Source organism: Tympanuchus pallidicinctus, unplaced genomic scaffold (assembly GCF_026119805.1).
Source record: "Tympanuchus pallidicinctus isolate F22 unplaced genomic scaffold, pur_lepc_1.0 scaffold24, whole genome shotgun sequence".
NCBI lineage: Eukaryota > Metazoa > Chordata > Aves > Galliformes > Phasianidae > Tympanuchus > Tympanuchus pallidicinctus.
Genome location: NW_026294741.1, coordinates 1,823,961 through 1,841,649, shown reverse-complemented (window position 1 = coordinate 1,841,649; position 17,689 = coordinate 1,823,961). Strand labels below are relative to the sequence as shown.

The window sequence follows — 17,689 nt, the reverse complement described above, 5'->3', positions numbered from 1 at the left end:
AGCCCCGCGGGATAACGGACGGAGCGACGCCTCCCGCAGCCTCGGCCGGACCGGGCGCTGCCCGCGGGTGAGGCGGGGCGGAGAGCGGCGAGATCTCGCGAGAGGACGGCGGGGCGGAGCCGGCGGCGGCGGCGGGGAGGGTTCGGGGAGGGGGAGAAGGAGAGGAGGGAGGCGGCTCTGTGGCGGAGCCCGAGGTGTCCGCCCGCCTGTCACAGCGCCCGGGCCGCGGACTCGCGGAGCGCCGGTAAAGGCCGGGGCCGGGGGGGGGAGTGGAGCGGCGCGGGTCGCGGGGAGCGGGAGGGACGGAGGGCGGGCGGCTCCTGGCTTCCTCTGAGCCGTCGCCCGCGGGCCGCGGGCCGGGCGGGGCCGGGAGGAGCCGGGCCGCGGGAGGGCCCTGCCGGCCGCGGGCCCCGAGGCTCTCCCGTTCCCTCAGCCCGGCCCGCTGGCGGTGCTGGGGAGGGACGGAGCCGCCGGGGGGCCGCGGGCGGGCGGGAAGGGGGTCGGCCCGGCGCTTCCGTCTGCTCCGCCGCCCGCCCTGCCCTCCCGTCGCCCCTCGCTCCCCGGCTTCTGCCCGTGGCCTTCCGAGCTCCTCCGGCGCCGTGCGGGAGCGGTGGGCCCGGCGCGGCGCGTGGTGAATCAGGCGATGCGGAGCGCAGGCTCGCTCTCTGCTGGTGGTGAAAGTGTGCCGGCGGAGCGCGGCGGGCCTTTACCTCTGGGCGCTCCCTGCTCGCAGGCTGCAGCGCGGGGACGCGGCGGAGATGGCGCGGCTGGTGGCGGTGTGCAGGGACGGGGAGGAGGAGTTCCCCTTCGAGAAGAGGCAGATCCCGCTCTACATCGATGACACCCTGACGGTGAGTGCCGGCCCCGCTCCGCTCGGCGGCGGGGCGTTGCGAGGCCTTTCCCGGGCTCCTCCCGCGGCGATCGGCTCCGCGCTGCCCGGGGTTACCGGGCTCTGGGCCGAGCGGCTCCGTGTGACCGGTCGGGACTGAGAGTGAGTCGCTGCCCGGGGCCGGGGGTGGCTCCGAGCCCGGGCCGGAACGTGGAGCGCAGCCGGTTCTCGGTTCATAAGGAAAGGACCCCTAGAATGGCTGATTCGTGTGAACGTTAAACCCACGTCTGTGTTGGAGTGGTTGCCGTACTTTAAAATAGGCAAAGAAGGGCTGAAGGTATTTTCCACAGCTTCGCCTTAAGGTAAGGGTTACTGAGCATGCAGCAATGTGCTACTGCATCTACAGCGACAGAGCTGCGAGCTTCCATTCACTGTATGATGTGGGTCCCTGAAACGGGGGCTTTGCTGCTCTGGAAGGTGCAGCCCAAAGCCTGCTCTGCCACCCTGCTCGGGAGAAGCACCCACATGGCAGGAGCATGTGCAGCAGCTCTGCCGGCCAGCATTGCTCTCAGCCCTGACAGTAGGGGAAGGTCAGGTTGAGAACTAAACACGCTGTAACCAGGTATCCCACTCGTGTGAGTTCTGGTGTCAGCTTTGTGCCATGTGACAGTCACTGATGTTGCTTATATGATGTATAGTGTATGTGCTTTCAAACCCTGACCTGATTCGCCTTTTTCTTTTCTCTTAAATGTTTCCAACTTCATAATTTATATTCTTCCGTCTTCCAGCTCAAAACATTTGAGCACCTCCAGTCTGTAAGCCTGCAGTGACACTGATGAAGACTCTGTCTCAATCCCATCTGGTTTTGCATTGTTTGCTGGGGGGCTCTTTGCTGTATTTTGGTTTTGATTGCTGTAAATGGCGCGTATTATTAATTGTCGCTGGTTTTTGGCCCCGTGTAGTCTGTCAGTGCTGGTTAACTATGCTGTACACTGTGTAGTTTTCCAATCATGTTTTTCAAAGCAGTATTTTCTTCCCTTGCAAGGATTTATTGACAGCACTGTGTAGGAATGCCTTAAGTTTTGAGCTTGCTGTACGTCATCTGTGAGATCCTGAGATACCTTGTCTGTTCAATCTTTTTTTCCCTCGTATAATTTGAAGGTCTCAGATTCTTTTTTCTTAGATTCCTGTGTACAAATGACTAGCTAGACTGTGCTAAGCAGACACACCGTGCCATTGTTACCATTTGCTGTACTTAATAGGTTGAGAGAGGGAGTGTGGAAACTCGGCCAACCCAAGCGTGAGATGGATGAATTGACTTAGGCTGACCTGAAATTGTGTTTCTGATGTAGTTCCAGAATTTATTTCCCTGCCACAAATTTTGCACATTTGTGCTGTGTTGTTGCTGTAATTTTTTTTTCTACAGCAGAGGCATGCTGTAGTGTGATTGAGAAGGTCCCTATAGCTGTAAATCAGTTTGGTGTCCATCTGAGTGAGGGGCATTTATGTAAGTGCAAGTCATCCTCACCACAAACAAATACTGTCTTGCGTCCGCTTTTCTTTGTTTTCCCTGTTCTGTTGCTGTTATAAAGCATTCAGATTTCTGTGTCTGGGGGTGAATAAGTCTGCAGAAACAGAGGAATGGAGTTATTGCTTCCTTGTCTTGGAGCCTCCTGTTGCAGGAGGTGATAGGGAGGTAGTTGTGCTTGAGGTGGGTGCTGTTGTCTTTGAAACGTAATTTTATCTTTAACATTATCTTTAAAAATGAATGTCAGAACTAACTGGCTTGTGTTGGCCCGTTTGAAACTCAAAAAATGAAAAGCAGTGGGCCCACTGAGTCTGTGCCTTAAGTCTGGAAAGAGTGGGTCAGTCATTGTGGAATACTGAATGAATGGTTTAGAATGCTCTTGAGCTTGTAGCGCTGCTCCCAGGCATGCAGGCGCCTCCCTGGGTGCAGTGCAGCACTGCTCCTCTGCTCACTCTCACCTGTCTGTCTCTTATGCTTCAACTTGAAATTGAAGGAGCTTTAAATACCTGGCTCTTTTCATTTCTGAAGCAGCTTTTAGGGTCTCCAGAAGGTGTGCCCCTTGATGTGGCCGTGTGGTTGGTGTTCAACCAGCTAATAAAATCTCATCTAACAGATGCATGAATTAATTCAGTCGTTGATAATGTAACTGTGTTGTGCCCAACGCCCATGGGTGTTGTCTGATAGCGGACGATAAATGAAAGAGGAGAGAAATGTGCAGATGTCTCTTCTCTCTGTGTTAGCAGGTAGTGCTGTTACTTCTGCATAGAGCTCGCTCCTGACGGGGACATGAAATGAACCATCCAGGAAACCTGTCACCAAGCAGCAAAGGTTTGCGCTGCTGCACAGTGTATGGAGCAGGGACAAGAGAAGGGAAGAGGGGAGAGAAATGCCCCAGGGGTCAGAATTCACAGTGAGCACAGTTGTGCACCAATGCTGTCCTCCCCCAGCATGTGGCAGAGCAGAGAAGCACCATGCTCTCTGGCCTTAGAGAATAGATGTTTGTTTTGGAGCAGTGCTGAGTGCTGTAGAAGTAAGCGTGCAGTTCTGTGGGGGTGGTGGCAGCGGTGGTGATGCCAACAGGGAGCCCTGTCCTTAGCAGCTGCCTGAAGGAAGCCAGTGCTGGCCTGTGGAAAGAGAACTATCCGGGCTGTTTCATCTCGGTGCTGGGTGGTGTTCGAGTTGTTAATCAAGCTCTTGTTCTGTCTTTCAGATTGTAAAGTGGACTCTCAGTGTTCTTGGTGATAAAATTGTATTTCTCAGTTTGGACAGAGAAGATGAATGAAGCCAGTCTTTGCTTTTGCTTCTGTTTGGCTTCATTTTTCCCCATGGTTATGGTGGAGTTTTGTCTAACAGTAATTTCACTTTTTTTAATTCTCAAGATGTTGCTCTCTTTGCTTAGTAATTGGAAAAGGGTTATTAATTACTTGCTGGTAACCCCAGTGTTCTGTAGGCTTGATGTTTTTCTTGGAGCCCCTTGAGAGCTGCAGCTGCAGACACAAAACAAAGGATACCTTGGAGTGCCTTGTTGAATTAATGCCATTTTAAATTCACCTTTGAAAGAGACAACCCAAAGTCATGGAACTGTTGTGCTGTTCTTTTCATACTTTATAAATTGCTTTGCTGTTGGATTAGTTTGTGTTGATGTGCAGTTCTTTCTTTCCTGTAGACGATGTAACAGAAATAGCGGTTTTCCATCTAGTAACTGCTGCTCTCCTACACCAGCTCTTGGAATGTTTGCTGTTTGTAACCCTCCTCTAGAACATCATATTAGTGACAGTTGTTAATTTGCTGAAACGTTCATTGTTTTAAACTGTTCTTGCACTTTTCCAAGCTTGTGGTGCAGTTATGCTAAAAGAACGAGGGTTTAACGTTGTCTGTCTTAATGTCCTGTTGTTCCTTGGGAAGAAAAACAAACAAATGCTGCACGTTCAACTTCTGAAAGCCTTTTTTCTCCTATTTCACTCAGATGGTGATGGAATTTCCCGACAACGTGCTGAACCTAGATGGACATCAGAATAACGGTGCACAACTGAAGCAGTTCATTCAGGTGAGTATCTCACTGTTTTTTTAAAGAAAGCCACGTGTTACTAGGTTCTGGTTTCTGTAGATTCCTGCCCTTATGTCTCTAGGAGGGAGGTTGTTAGTCCTGGAACGAGTTCATGAATGACACATCAGTACGTGTGAGCAGTTGTGTTGGTACCAAAGGGCACTGGCTGCCTGCACTTTTGGTACCACAGCTCATACACTGTTGTCTTCCCAGGAGATGTTGCTGCATATCCAGCTAAAATTAAGAGCTGGTCACTGCTGGTTAATTCTTAACAAAAGCTATGCTTTTTCATACGTTCAGACTTCTTTCTGTACACTCTGGTACTGCTTAGACAAGTAGGAGTGTGTATTGCTTAAGACCTTAGAGTTGTACGGTACCAAGACAGCATAAGTGTGGTAGTTTATAGATTAGGTGTAGTTGAACAGAGACATTTTTGCTGTGCCCCTGACAGTTATGCACTGACAGTGCAAGTAGCCCTGTAGCCAAAAGAAGGGGAAGCAGGAGAGCACAAGCAGCCGAAGCCTGATGTCAGAAGGAGCAGGGCTGTTTGGTCGTGGGCATCTTGTACTCCTGCACTGGGGTTTGGCAGCAGACTCTGGGACATATGCTGCATATGAAGCATAGCTGTGTTGTGAAAATAGCTCATTTTTGTTGTTGCTGTGATTAGTGCTATTAATTACAGAAAAGAGGATTATTGCAGAGTGCTATCGCTTGTCAGATTGTTTAATGTGCCTTCCTTTCAGAGCACAAACATGTAGTATTTTCTGATTATAGCTTTACTTGTTATAATAAATTACTTGAAGTGAACCAAAAATAGTCTTGCACTTCAGTTGGTGTGTTTATACATTCCATGTGACTGATTATTTTGCTGTATTTTGTGGTCTTCTTTCTTGACAGCTGAGTTCTACATTAGCAGCCTCTAACTGGGTGTGATATGACAGCAGTGTGGCAAGACATTCACTGTATAGATATGAAGTACAGCTTTGTAAGCCTGTCTGTATAAGCAGGGGAAGATGAGACAATTAATAGAGTGACAGCACTCTGCTCCTCTAGATAATGTTGGGAAGTGCCTGTAGCACTGATACTTGAAGTGTGGATTTGTTGGCTGTTGTGTGAGGAAGGAACCATCTGTTCTGTTTAGCTGTGCTAGTGGAAGTTCAGAGCTGGAGTCCGAGCCAGTAACGTGGCAGTTAGGAGAAGCAGGAGGGTATCCTTATGCTCCTTATGGGTCTGTGCAGGGGTGTGTTTGACAGGGGAATGAGGAGAAGCACCTCGAGCTGTTCGTTGACCTAAGAAATATTAGAAGGTGTTCTCTGTGAAGCTCTATTATTAGCACACGTTGAATGTTCACTACTGAAGTGAAATGTTTCACCCTGAATAGTAATGTGTGCTTTCCTGAGTTACGGGTGTTAGATTTGTAATGGGAAACAGCATTCAGCCTGTCAGGAACAGTGCTGCAGAATTGTTTTGGCGTGAAGAAATGAAGGTGGTTGTAAGTGAGATTTCCATACATAGCAATGAGCATCCAGGAGTTTCCTTTCTGTGTGCCAAGGACGAAATGAGTGTGAGTAGAAGATGAAAATGTGTGGAGTTTGCATATGAGGCCCTTCAGTAAAACATCTGTGCTGAGTTGCTGTAAGAAGGGCTTCTCACTGATGGGCACAGGGAGGTGTGCTGTCTGCTTGGCTGCGTTGCTCGCTGATTTGAGTGGCAGGAGAGAGCAAGAGGAGAAAAAGTTACTTCCTTTCTGAGGGCAGGCTGTAAGACTTGAAGCAGGATTGCTCCTTTGATGGTAGTGGGCTGTGGTTCGTGGAGTACTGGAGGTGATTAGTAGGAAGATGGTGACCTGAGGCTCTTAAGCACTGCATATGGTTTCCAGCACATGTGTGTTTTGATAAGGAAACGTCAAAAGCAAAGAAAGTAGAACGGTTTAAAGTGTGTTTCTATTTCTTTATTTCTAATCATTTCCTTTCTTATTCGCCTTTAGAGACATAGCATGCTTAAACAGCAGGATCTCAATATTGCCATGATGGTGACATCACGTGAAGTTCTGAGTGCTCTTTCTCAGCTGGTCCCATGTGTGGGGTGTCGTCGCAGCGTGGAGCGTCTGTTTTCTCAGCTGGTTGAGTCTGGAAATCCAGCCCTGGAGCCTCTTGCAGTTGGGCCGAAGGGGGTTCTTTCCGTAACTCGAAGCTGTATGACTGATGCAAAGAAGCTTTATACACTGTTTTATGTGCATGGGTAAGTTAGTCCCACAGCTGTGTTAGAACTACTAGAATTTGCCTGGAAAATCCACACTGTATTTTCCTTGTGTACTGCAGGAGTGTTTGTTGTAAGAAAAAGTAGGAGCTAGGAAGAAAGCTTTAGATTTAATGTTCGTTAGCACAGGAGCTGAATCAGCCCCTTGAAAGTTTATCTGGATAACAAGATTTTCTGTCCACTAAGTTACCTTTTTTCTGTAGGTCCAAACTGAATGACATGATTGATGCAATTCCTAAAAGTAAGAAGAACAAGAGATGTCAGTTACACTCTCTGGACACACACAAACCAAAACCACTGGGGTAAGTTGGGGTTTAACATGTGCAGTTAATCCTAAAGTACTTGAGGAACCAGACTGCAGGTACATTCAGATCACTTTTTTAATGCTGTTATCTATTTAGAGTAGTAATTTCCAAGCTATTTGAATTATAGTAGTCCCAGAAAACTGCCTGGAAGAGAAGCAGGGGCACTCAGGAATTTGGGGTAGCGAATGTTAGAGTTGCTTTTCATAGGAAAGTGCTTCACATTTTGGGTTTTGTTAATGTGGTGGCAAGCTGCTGTGGTTCCCTTCCTCTATAAAAATACTTGGTTAATTTCAAAGCTAGCTGCTGAAAGCTAACTTGACCATTACAAACCAGTACTTCTCTGTGCTTTTTGTATCTCATTTGGATCATGAAATGGAATATGGTGTGCCCAGGGCATGGATGGCTTCTGCATTGTGATAGAAACAGTGCGCTAGAAAGAGAAACTGCTTTTTAGTTCTCTATACCAAAGCAATTGATCAGCAGTTTTCTCAAACTGAGGTGAAATGACGTGCTAAATAAATGTCATTTTCCTTGAGGTTGTTTGGGGGGGGAGGGGGGAACCTTGTTTGGTCATTAATTAAAGGCTTTGTTGTGGTTGGGTGACAAAATTAAAGCTAAAGGTCTGTAAACCATTTTCTCAAAATAGGACAGCATGTTTTGAATACATCAGTGCAAAAGGTGCTTGTATGCTTCTGTAGAGTAGGAGGTGAAATGATCAGAAAGATGCACCATACAGAGCTGTGGTGTGGGGTGTCGTTGTTTGTGCTGGTGCTGAGGTGATAACCAATAAATGTGGGTACTGTGCTTAGCTGCAGTGCAGGAGAACTTCAGCTGTGCTCTGCTTGTGGTGAAGCACCCAACCTGTGGAAGTTTGCCCCTCACGTTTCCAAGGCAGGGCTTGGATTCTGTGCAGGTTCTGGGCATGGCTGACTGGTGGGCTGTGGGCAGCTGCAGCCTGGCCTCTGCTGCTGCTGCTTGTGCTGCTGGCTGATCGCTGTCCCCCGTTCTGGTTTGGTTGCAGACTTCACATGTAGTTGTTTTAAAGCTTATATTACATAAACAGAAGGTCATAGAGGTGCATTTAAAGAAAAAAATACAGGAATTCCAAGTGTTTTTGCAGTTTGTTTTTAGTAAGATTAATGTTTTCTTTTTAAGAACGTATGTGGCAGAACCTGCGCTCAGCCTTTTGGCAAGGCGAAGCAGTTCTGCAAATGGCCATAGAGAGGAAAATGCTGCCCTCATGCTGGAGGAAGTCCCCTCTGTATTCTGGGCACTGGCAGGATAACGTGTGAAAGAACAATACTTGAATACTGCGAGTAAAGCTTTTGGCTTTATCTGATAGTGTGGTGTGTGGGCAGTCGGTGTGGTTTGCTGGGGGAGCACAGTGTGCACTTTGTGCTCAGCCGCCGTCCCGCTGTCACACTGCAGGCGTGCTCAGGGCGTGCAGCACCAATTCTGCTCCAAGGAAAGCTGCTGAGATCACAGCATAAATAAATATTCTGGAGAAACTAATTATTGCATGGGAATGTGGGAATGCTGCTTCCTCTGTTTTACTGCTCCGTTGTATCCGTACATGAGTTTAAACAGAGATGACCATTGTGAGAACTGCAAGTGTATCCCGAGCTGTGAGTAGAGGTGACTTGCTCCTTCCAGTGTGTTCTTGGCTCTGTGAGCGTACTTCAGGCACATCCAGTGGTGGTGAGGGAAGTATTTTAACACACTTTGGAAATTTAATGAAGTAAGTTGACGTATGAAATGTAAACTACCAGAAATATTACAGCTTGGGTATGATTACACTTAAGGTAATGTACTGAAAAACTACTGGCTTTCAGCTATAAAAAGTCATCGTGGATCTGGGTTTATGAACATGGGTAGCAAACTCTGTGTCTATTATCTGACTCTTCTCTGTAATTTAAGGCTTAGCCTGTGAAAGTGTCAAAGCAAATGAAGGAGCGCTGCAACGCTTTCATGGTGCCTGTTTGGGAAAAACAGCCAGTTTGTAGTAGATATGGTACAGGCTTACAATTTCTTTTACTATATGACAGTGAAGGGAGCAGTAGTACACTCAGTGCAGAGAAATTAAGTGCAGATAAGAAAAATAGTGAAGACAGCAAGAAGGAGGAGAAGTGTAGGATCACTTTCCACTGTGGGCCCTTCCAGGGAGCGGTCAGGTAAACTACCAGTGCTTTCATTTGCTTCTTTCCCAAACTGCCAGCAGGATAACATGCTTTCTTACAGGTGTGTTTGTTGTTTGTTTGCAGGGGATGTTGGATGGATGTATGGGAGCTCATGTCCCAGGAGTGCAGGGATGAAGTAGTTTTAATTGATTCTAGCTGCCTCTTAGAAACATTAGAAACGTATCTACGAAAACACAGGTATGTTACAAGAACAAAGGCACCTTGAGACATACATGCTGCATTTTCTTGTTGATCAAAATAAGTGTGTAGTCTACACAATGTCTAAAAGTTTAGAATTTTCTTGATGGCATTCTGATGCTGTTCTAAAACTAAGATCTCCGCTTTGTGGTGGTAGAGGACCTTACCAGATTGCATCTTAAGCTATGGTTTGCAACTTGTTGTTTTGAAATTGCGTATTCTTTGTATCTGTTCACATTTTAATACGTGTTACATGAATCTAAGCACGAGTTTAAATCGTGTAGCAATGAGGAGTCTTTTAGCAGCAGCTTCAGTACGCGCTGATGCCCAAATGAGGATTTTGGGTGGTTCGTGGCTTTTTTTTTGGGTTGTTTTTTGTCTTTTTTGAGAGTGGATGTAAAGTGAGCAATGGCAAGAATTCTAATTTCAGGTAAAACTACCCCCTTTTTCGTGGAACTTAAAGGAGTTTAATGGATATCTTTAGAACCCTGTTTCTGAGGGAATCTTGGATTACTTTTGTTCTAAACTAATGCAGTATAACAGTAATTCTATGTAGTAACAGGAAATAATAGTAGTGCCAAAGCAGTGCATTTTAGTTAATGCAGAAAGTTGAAATTGATGGCTTCTATCCCAGAAATTTTCCTTTCTGCCAGAGCTTGTAGGGGTGTAAGGCTGTGACTCCCAGAGCTGCCCTTTGGAGGCAGCCTGTTGCCTTTGGGGCTATGCCACCTTTGAGGGGTATACACAGGTTCACAGTAAGGGGTACAAGACTTATAGATGCAGATTTCAGGCTGGTGCTTATAAATCCTGTTCCTTAAACAGGTGTCTGTGACAGAGTAGTGCCAGTGCTGTTATGCCTTTCTTGTAGGGAAGGAGTGGGGCTCAAGCTGATGGTTGGATGTGCTGGATGGTAGCTCTAGCACTGGTTAAAACCTTAATTTCCAGCGGTTTCAAGGTTCAGATAAAAGCTGTGGGGGCACAGATGGGTGTGGGGGTGGTGGTGTGGAAATAACACTTTGGAAACAAAATAACTTTAATCTCCTGTGACATTAAACATGGTGTTGGCTGCGTTCCTGATGCTAACCTACAATAATGTGACTGTTTTCTTTCCTTTCGCCGCAGAAACTAGCCAGTTATCATAGCTCTATCAAACACCCAAATATGTTTGACTTAGTGTTGTCAAGTGACTGGACAAACTAGGGAAGGGAAAAACACCATCCAGAGATGGCATGAAGAGCAAACTTTTCAAGCTGAAAGCTGAAATGTGAGCAGCTTGTCTGACTTGCATTTTTTAGAATAATACAGCAGACATTTTGTAGCTTCTTGAAGATTACTTTTAAATTAATTTTGTTTTGTTTAAATTATAACAGACTTCATAACTGTACTATTCTCCTATCAGCTATCTGAACAGTCCTGTTTACATTGAGTACACTGTATTGTAAACAACCCTTGTTTTGCTATCTGTGCAGTAATCCAGTAGTTCAAAATATATTTCAAGGTGCTTGTAGTGGAAGCTACTCTTACACAGCAGGCAGCAGAGGATTGTCCTTCGTACTTGTTATCCCTCACTCAAATATCTGTTAAATAACTGGTTACTAATAACTAAAGTAACTTGGAGTGTGTTACTTTTCCTACCTTGCACTAACTGTTCAGTTTGCTCGCTACCAGATTTCTGATCCTTGATTGTGTATGGAACTGCATATTCATGTAGGAATTTCTTCATGTTAACAGTTAGATTGATTTATGTCTTGGAGCATGGAAGCTGATACTCCAGCTTGTAACATATGATGGGTAGTATAATGCGTATGGTAAACTCATGTGGCTTACACCCAAAGTCTGTGACTGTTTCATGTTTTCAAGTAAGATAAACCTCAGCATGACCTATTTTAAATATAGCATGCACTATTAAAGAGCTCAGTGTGCTTTAACTTGGATGAAGCTGCTCCAGGTTTCTGCTCGAATACGAATTCAATTCCGTTACGTTTTCTGTTTCACTGCAGGTTTTGCACTGACTGCAAGAATAAAGTACTTCGGGCATACAATATTCTTATTGGTGAGCTAGACTGCAGCAAAGAGAAGGGCTACTGTGCTGCACTGTATGAGGGTTTGCGTTGCTGCCCACATGAACGCCATATACATGTATGCTGTGAAACAGATTTCATCGCACACCTCTTGGGTCGAGCTGAACCAGAGTTCGCAGGAGGGTATGAGTATGTAATTTGCTAGAGTGGGCTATCTAGCGCTTTGCTTCTTTATTTTATTACCAAATGTATTTTGCACAAGTGATTTTTTTGCCTCCTTGCTGCACAACAAACTCCTGAGCCTCGATCCTCGCGTTGAGGTGGACTTTAAAGGTAGTGCTTCAAAGCAGTGAAGATACGTGCTTTTGATTTTTAAGTGCGTTTAACTCTGAAGGCAAGACTGAAAGCAGTTGCTGAACGTCTTCTACTTCATTTGGTCACTCATTAGGGCTGCCTGCTTTTCCATTGAAGCGCTCAGAACATGCGAAATAGAAAGAGAACCTTGGTTGAATGTTTAACTGAATGCTCCGTGTTGAACTTCATTTTGTTGCCATTTGTATTTTGTAGTAATATTTGAACCTGTACCTTGCAACTTGAACGCAAAATTAAAAATGCAAAGCTCAGCTCACTGTCTTTAGAACTGGATCATAACTGTTGGATTAGGAGGGTAACTAGTTCTGTACCAATTGTTCTTTTATTCATAATAGATACGGTTTAATACTGAAGTATGTTTTATTTTGTAAGGTAGATAATGTACACGCTTCAGTTATCTGGAATGCCAATTTAGGAGCTTAAAGTGTTTGCTCTACATTAAGTAAGAACTTTAGGAAATGAAAGAAATGGCCGTATCTCTTTGACATTAAAACTCCACTGATGCATTCTAGTAGGAGCAAAGAGACTGAAGGAAGTCACAGGGTAGAAGGCAGCGTGCAGCTTAACCATACTGTGCTCCAGTTAGCACGTCAGGAATGTAGTACTGAGCTGGTCCTTTCTATTTTGCATCTGCATGCAGCACAGCAGAACTCAATTAAAAGAGCTGTTCATGCAAACACAGCTTCGGTTGTACGTACAGAAAATACCTCCTTGAGTTGCTTTGATCTCTTGGTAGACTTCCAGGTACTTTAACAATACTCTGCTTTGGTTGAACTCTCCTCTAGACGAAGAGAAAGGCATGCTAAGACAATAGACATAGCCCAGGAAGAAGTTTTGACCTGCCTGGGTATTCACCTTTATGAAAGATTACACCGAATCTGGCAGAAGTTGCGAGCTGAGGAACAAACGTGGCAGATGCTTTTCTACCTGGGGGTTGATGCTTTACGCAAAAGCTTTGAGGTAAAACTTCATTCTTTATTTAACTTGTGTTTCATTGCTATGGTGACTATGTACGTTTTCACTGACCGTGTTTTTGTGCTTTGTTCTGAGGCTGGGCTGGAAGGAGCTTCCAGGGCGGTGTGTTTGACGCCCCATTATGTGCTGTGTTCTGAGAGGGGTCTGCACTTCACAAATGAGGCTGCCTGAAAAATCAGTTGGATTTTTCACTGGTTCCTCTAGGCAGAAAGCTGCGGGAGTGCTGCAGCAGTAGTTGTAATGTGGTTTTCTGTCCTGCTGTGTTAGATAATCAGAGTTTCTATCATGTAAACACAGATACAAAAAATCTGTTCAAGTCTCTGCTTCTCACTGAAAAATGAGACCATGAGCCATGAGAATAAACGCAGTGCTCCTCCCACCTCCCTTCCATACCCCTTCTCTGTTGGTTGGAATCTAGTGCCTGAATCCAGCACTCTTCTTCTACACTCACTATTGCTGCTTTGACGTTATCGTTGACGGTGCTTGCCTGCTATTTTCCCCCTTTATCAATGTAAAAACTTAAGTAGTGTTGACTTCTATAAGCAGATGTAACCTCTCATGTACAGATGGCTGTGGAAAAAGTGCAGGGGATCAGCAGGTTGGAACAGCTCTGCGAAGAGTTCTCAGAAGAAGAAAGAGTGCGGGAACTTAAGCAGGAGAAGAAGCGCCAAAAACGAAAGAACAGACGGAAAAATAAATGTGTGTGTGAGATCCCCACCCCTCTGCAGGCAGCAGAAGAGAAGGAAATAAATCAAGCAAAGGTAAACACCGACAGCTGTAGCTTTCTGCTGGTGTTAAATAACTGATCCCTGCCTTGGTGCTTCATTCATCGACTGACATTTCTGTTCTGCAATTCTGGAGAGGTTTTTAGGAATTTTGTTTTTGGGAAGCAGTTCTTGATGGCTGCTGGGATTTCTCTCTTCTCAGATTAGCACAGTCTTTTTGTGAAGCTGTTACTTTGGGGCTTCGTTTCTGTTTTAATTTTAAAACTGGGAGGTCAGCTTATGATGGAGCATTTTTCAACCACTGTTTCTTAAAATTATCACTTCAAATAAGAGATTTCAAATGCTATTTGCAGACAATTGCCATTGAATTTTTGGGAAAGGAAGGATGAAGTGCAGTTGTTTTAAATATTGTTTTTTTTTGTTTTTTTTTTTCCGTGTGTTCCTGAAGAATTTAGCAGTGCTGTGGCTGTTATCAGTGTCAGCTGCTATTTAAGGAAAGAGCATCTTTTCTAAAAACACTGACTGAACTAATTGCAGTAATTGCATATATTGGTTTTGTGGATTTTGTTTTTTATCTATTTGAAGGAAAACCTGGACTTCACGGAAAATAGCTGCAAAGCCTGTGGTAGCCCTGAAGAAGCTAACAGTTGTGTAGAAGTCATTGTTACCAATGAAAGCACTTCTTGCACCTGTCCTAGTAGTGGCACCCTGTTAGGTTCACCTAAAATAAAGAAAGGTACGTCAGACTCTGGTTGTTTGCCATTTGTGGAGTAAGCAGTGTTCAGTTACTTTTAAAAATAAGTATTTTTTTAAATATATCTCTGTCACTAGAGGTGTGAATAAGGAATATGGAACAGCTACCGCAGATGATTGTAACTTTCTGCTTCAACTCAGGTCTATCTCCACATTGTAATGGTAGTGATTGTGGCTATTCATCCAGCATGGAGGGCAGCGAGACGGGATCTCGAGAGGGGTCGGACGTGGCCTGCACTGAAGGCATTTGCAACCATGATGAAAATGGTGGGTTTGGGAAGAAGTTCATGTTGTTTCAGCACATGCAAAACTTCCTTGTGTCTAAGGAGAATATGCCCTGTCTTCTGCAGGAGATGATGCCTGCGTCCATCGCTGCGACGACAAAGAGGAGGATGGAGATAGCTGTGTGGAGTGCTGGGCTAATTCAGAAGAAAGCAACACAAAAGGCAAAAACAAAAAGAAGAAAAAGAAAAGTAAAACTTTAAAGTGTGAGAACGAACATGTAAGGATCCACGAGTATTCTGGAATAGCTATTTAAATGCATACATTTTTAAAGAACCATCTGAAATTTCTGTTGTGACTCACGCAGTCAGTGAGGTAGTGTTGGTCTTCTGGTATTTCTCCATTCAGTTTTTGGAATGGAGGTCCTTGGGTCGATTGTAGTGGTAGGAATCTCTTCTCTCATGCATCCCTTAGCTCGTGTACTTTTGTGCACTCTCAGTGTATTGACATGCTGTTTTCCTCCAAGCACACACGCTTAAAAATACGTATATATCCTTGTCCTTCTCTTGAAAGTTTTTCTTTCCTCCTTCCTTCCATCTGAACTCTCAGTGGTTCAGTTTTAACGCTGCTGTTTTGGATTTTAGATTCAGAAACTTGGAAGCTGTATGGCAGATCCAGGTATCAGAGAGACCTCAGGAAATACAACGCACACAGAGTTTCATCGTGACAAGACCAAAGACACACATGCTGAAAGCTGCTGTAGCTCAGAAAAAAGTGGGCAGCAGTTGCCTTGGTTTGAGCATATGAAAAATGTGTCACAGTTTGCAGAACCTACAGAAATGTCACTTGTTCCTGATACTGGAAAAGGTGCCAAGAGCTTAGTGGAGCTCCTCGTAAGTAACCACTTACACTGCAGTCATAGGCTGCTGCATACTGCTTCCAATCGTAGTGATTGAGGGTGGGGTTTGGAACTTCACATCCCAATGAGCAGCTGTTAACGTATACTGAATAACGTAACTGAAGCTAAAATTCATTGCTTGCTCTCCCAGTGCTCACTTGGTTTGCTTTGGCATTTTCTCTGTGAAGTGTGTAACCCAGTTGCTTTACAGAGGAGGAGGAATTGCCTGTCACTGGAATGCGAGTGAAGGAACTTGCAGTATAAGTGTTTGTTGTTAAGGATTGGATCTTTCCGTAAAATGAAGCATGCATTACTGATGCCTTTGTGCTTCAAACATTGCTTCCAATCCCAGGCTCCTTGGCATGCTTCCTTCTGTCTCCCTTCCTTTTCCTAGTCCTTTCTCATGCTCTACTTTCCTGTTGCTGTAATTAAGAACAGAAAAAAAAACCCACCCACAAACTCAAATAATAGCAATTCACTGAAAATGTGTGAACACTGGAGCTTTCTTTAGTGGGTTTCATGACTGCACAGAGCACTTCTTACCCAAGAGAGCAGAGCATCGTGAACCAGGTGGTGGGATTGGCCAGCTCAGGCTTCTGTGTTGTGATGTGGAGGCAGTATCCTTCTTCAGAGGAACTGTAAACAGCACCTATGGTTGCCAGGCAGGTATATTGTATAGAGAGGTGCCCTGCTGGAGGCTTTAAACACCTGTTTTTGTTTGTAGGATGAATCCGAATGCACTTCTGACGAGGAAATCTTTATCTCACAAGATGAAATACAGTCATTTATGGCAAACAACAAGTCTTTTTACAGCAATAGAGAACAATACCGACAGCATCTGAAGGAGAAATTTAATAAATACTGCCGTTTAAATGATCACAAGAGGCCCATTTGTAACGGTTGGTTGACAACGGCTGGAGCGAACTAAACACAATAAAATAGCTCTGTCTTTCATTGAAATTCTCGAGATGACTACTGCGCCTTCTCTTTCAAAAACTTAATTTAGTGAATTATGGCAAAATTTTATCTTAAATTAATGTGATTCTTTTTTTTTTTTTTTTTTCTGTTTTTTTGGGGGGAGGCTGGTGGAGGTGATTTCATTACTTTTGTTCTTTCTTCAGGCTTGTATCTTTAGTTGAGTAGCTGTGCAAGCCTCTCTTATAATTTAAGCCATCTCTTTTCATTAAATGTTTCTCTTACTGTGAGACTTACAAAAAGCAGACTAGTGGCAAAGTAATGTTGTACCTATAATTCTGTACAGAATGACAATGAGCTGAATATAAGATTTTACAAAGTAGACATCCATTTGCAAAATGTTTTGGATGTAATATGTTAAAGCGCAATGTGCAAAATTTAAATAAAGAATATTTATTAATATGCATAGTAAAAATGGGTGTACACGTTTCTGCTTTAAGTGCTTTGGCACAGTTTGAGTTACTGCTGTTCAGGGTGGACGAGAAGCTCTTAGTTTGGTTTGTGGAACTTCTTGGAGGTAACAGTGAGGTGAAGAAGCTTCCCTAGGAAAAGTACAGCTGGTTCGTTGGTGCTTGTGGAAGCAGAGTGGTTCTGAGCCTGTGCCCCTGTGCTGCTTTGAGGGCTTTTCACTGAGCTGCCTCCGAGTTGTGGCACTGCAGCACTTGTTGACAAAGCCCGACGTTCAGCTCTCTGATGCTCTCAAACAAAAAGAGGTTTCCACACACCTTGATGTTTCCTTAATGAAATAAGGAGCTCAGTTCTGAAGATCAAACGTGAGTGCTTTGCTGTAAACTTTTCAACCCTATCTTGTTCTTATTGCTGTAGTATTTGGTGGTCTGACTCGTGTGTAAGAGGAGGATCTGACGAGTGGCAAAGGTAGGGAATGTGGGAGAGGTGTGTTGGGGATGGGGGGTATTTCTTGTGGTGCTACTCTAAAAATTACAGATGCATAGAGAAATTGAGACACAAATGTATTCAGAATAATAAAACCTCGTAATTTTCATTGTACTCTTAATGCACAGTGCTGGGACTGTTTTGTAGCCATTTCAGAAAATGGGATGTGGAAATGTGTTCATGGATGGGCTTCATGATTTTTTATTTTTTTTATCCAAGATGACCGCCAGCCGGGCCCTCCGTTAGATCAGGTATGCAATAAAACATTAAGAGAAAAAACCAAAAAGCTATTAAGATAGGATTGTTGTATATTAACGTGGTGCTGCTGACAGCAGCAACAGCCGCTGCTAACAGCCGGCACAGCCGCTTTCTGCTCATGCCCCGCAGCCCGGCACAGCTGAGCGCTGCTGGTGCTCGCGGCCCCGCTGTCCTCGGGCATCGCACAGCTTTCTGCTGCCGCTGCCCAGGTGCTCTTCAGCAGCTGCGGTGATTTGTTTGTACCGCCCTCGCC

At 44.8% G+C, this 17,689-nt stretch overlaps 1 protein-coding gene across 2 annotated transcripts; it reads left to right on the top strand.

Moving 5' to 3' along the window:
- The first annotated feature begins 120 nt into the window (after nt 1-120).
- On the top strand, nt 121-16,699 carry GGNBP2 (gametogenetin binding protein 2). 2 transcript variants are annotated; one of them, XM_052689292.1, is made up of 14 exons: nt 121-244; nt 734-851; nt 4,324-4,404; nt 6,392-6,645; nt 6,867-6,965; nt 9,230-9,343; nt 11,344-11,547; nt 12,522-12,696; nt 13,278-13,472; nt 14,022-14,172; nt 14,331-14,456; nt 14,540-14,691; nt 15,056-15,304; nt 16,034-16,699. In XM_052689292.1, the coding sequence occupies exons 2-14, from the start codon at nt 759-761 to the stop codon at nt 16,235-16,237; spliced, it is 2,097 nt and encodes a 698-aa protein (XP_052545252.1). In that variant the 5' UTR covers nt 121-244; nt 734-758; the 3' UTR covers nt 16,238-16,699. The 2 variants fall into 2 exon arrangements, with proteins under 2 accessions (XP_052545252.1, XP_052545251.1); XM_052689291.1 differs by having other exon boundaries at nt 11,344-11,553.
- The last annotated feature ends 990 nt before the right edge of the window (nt 16,700-17,689 follow it).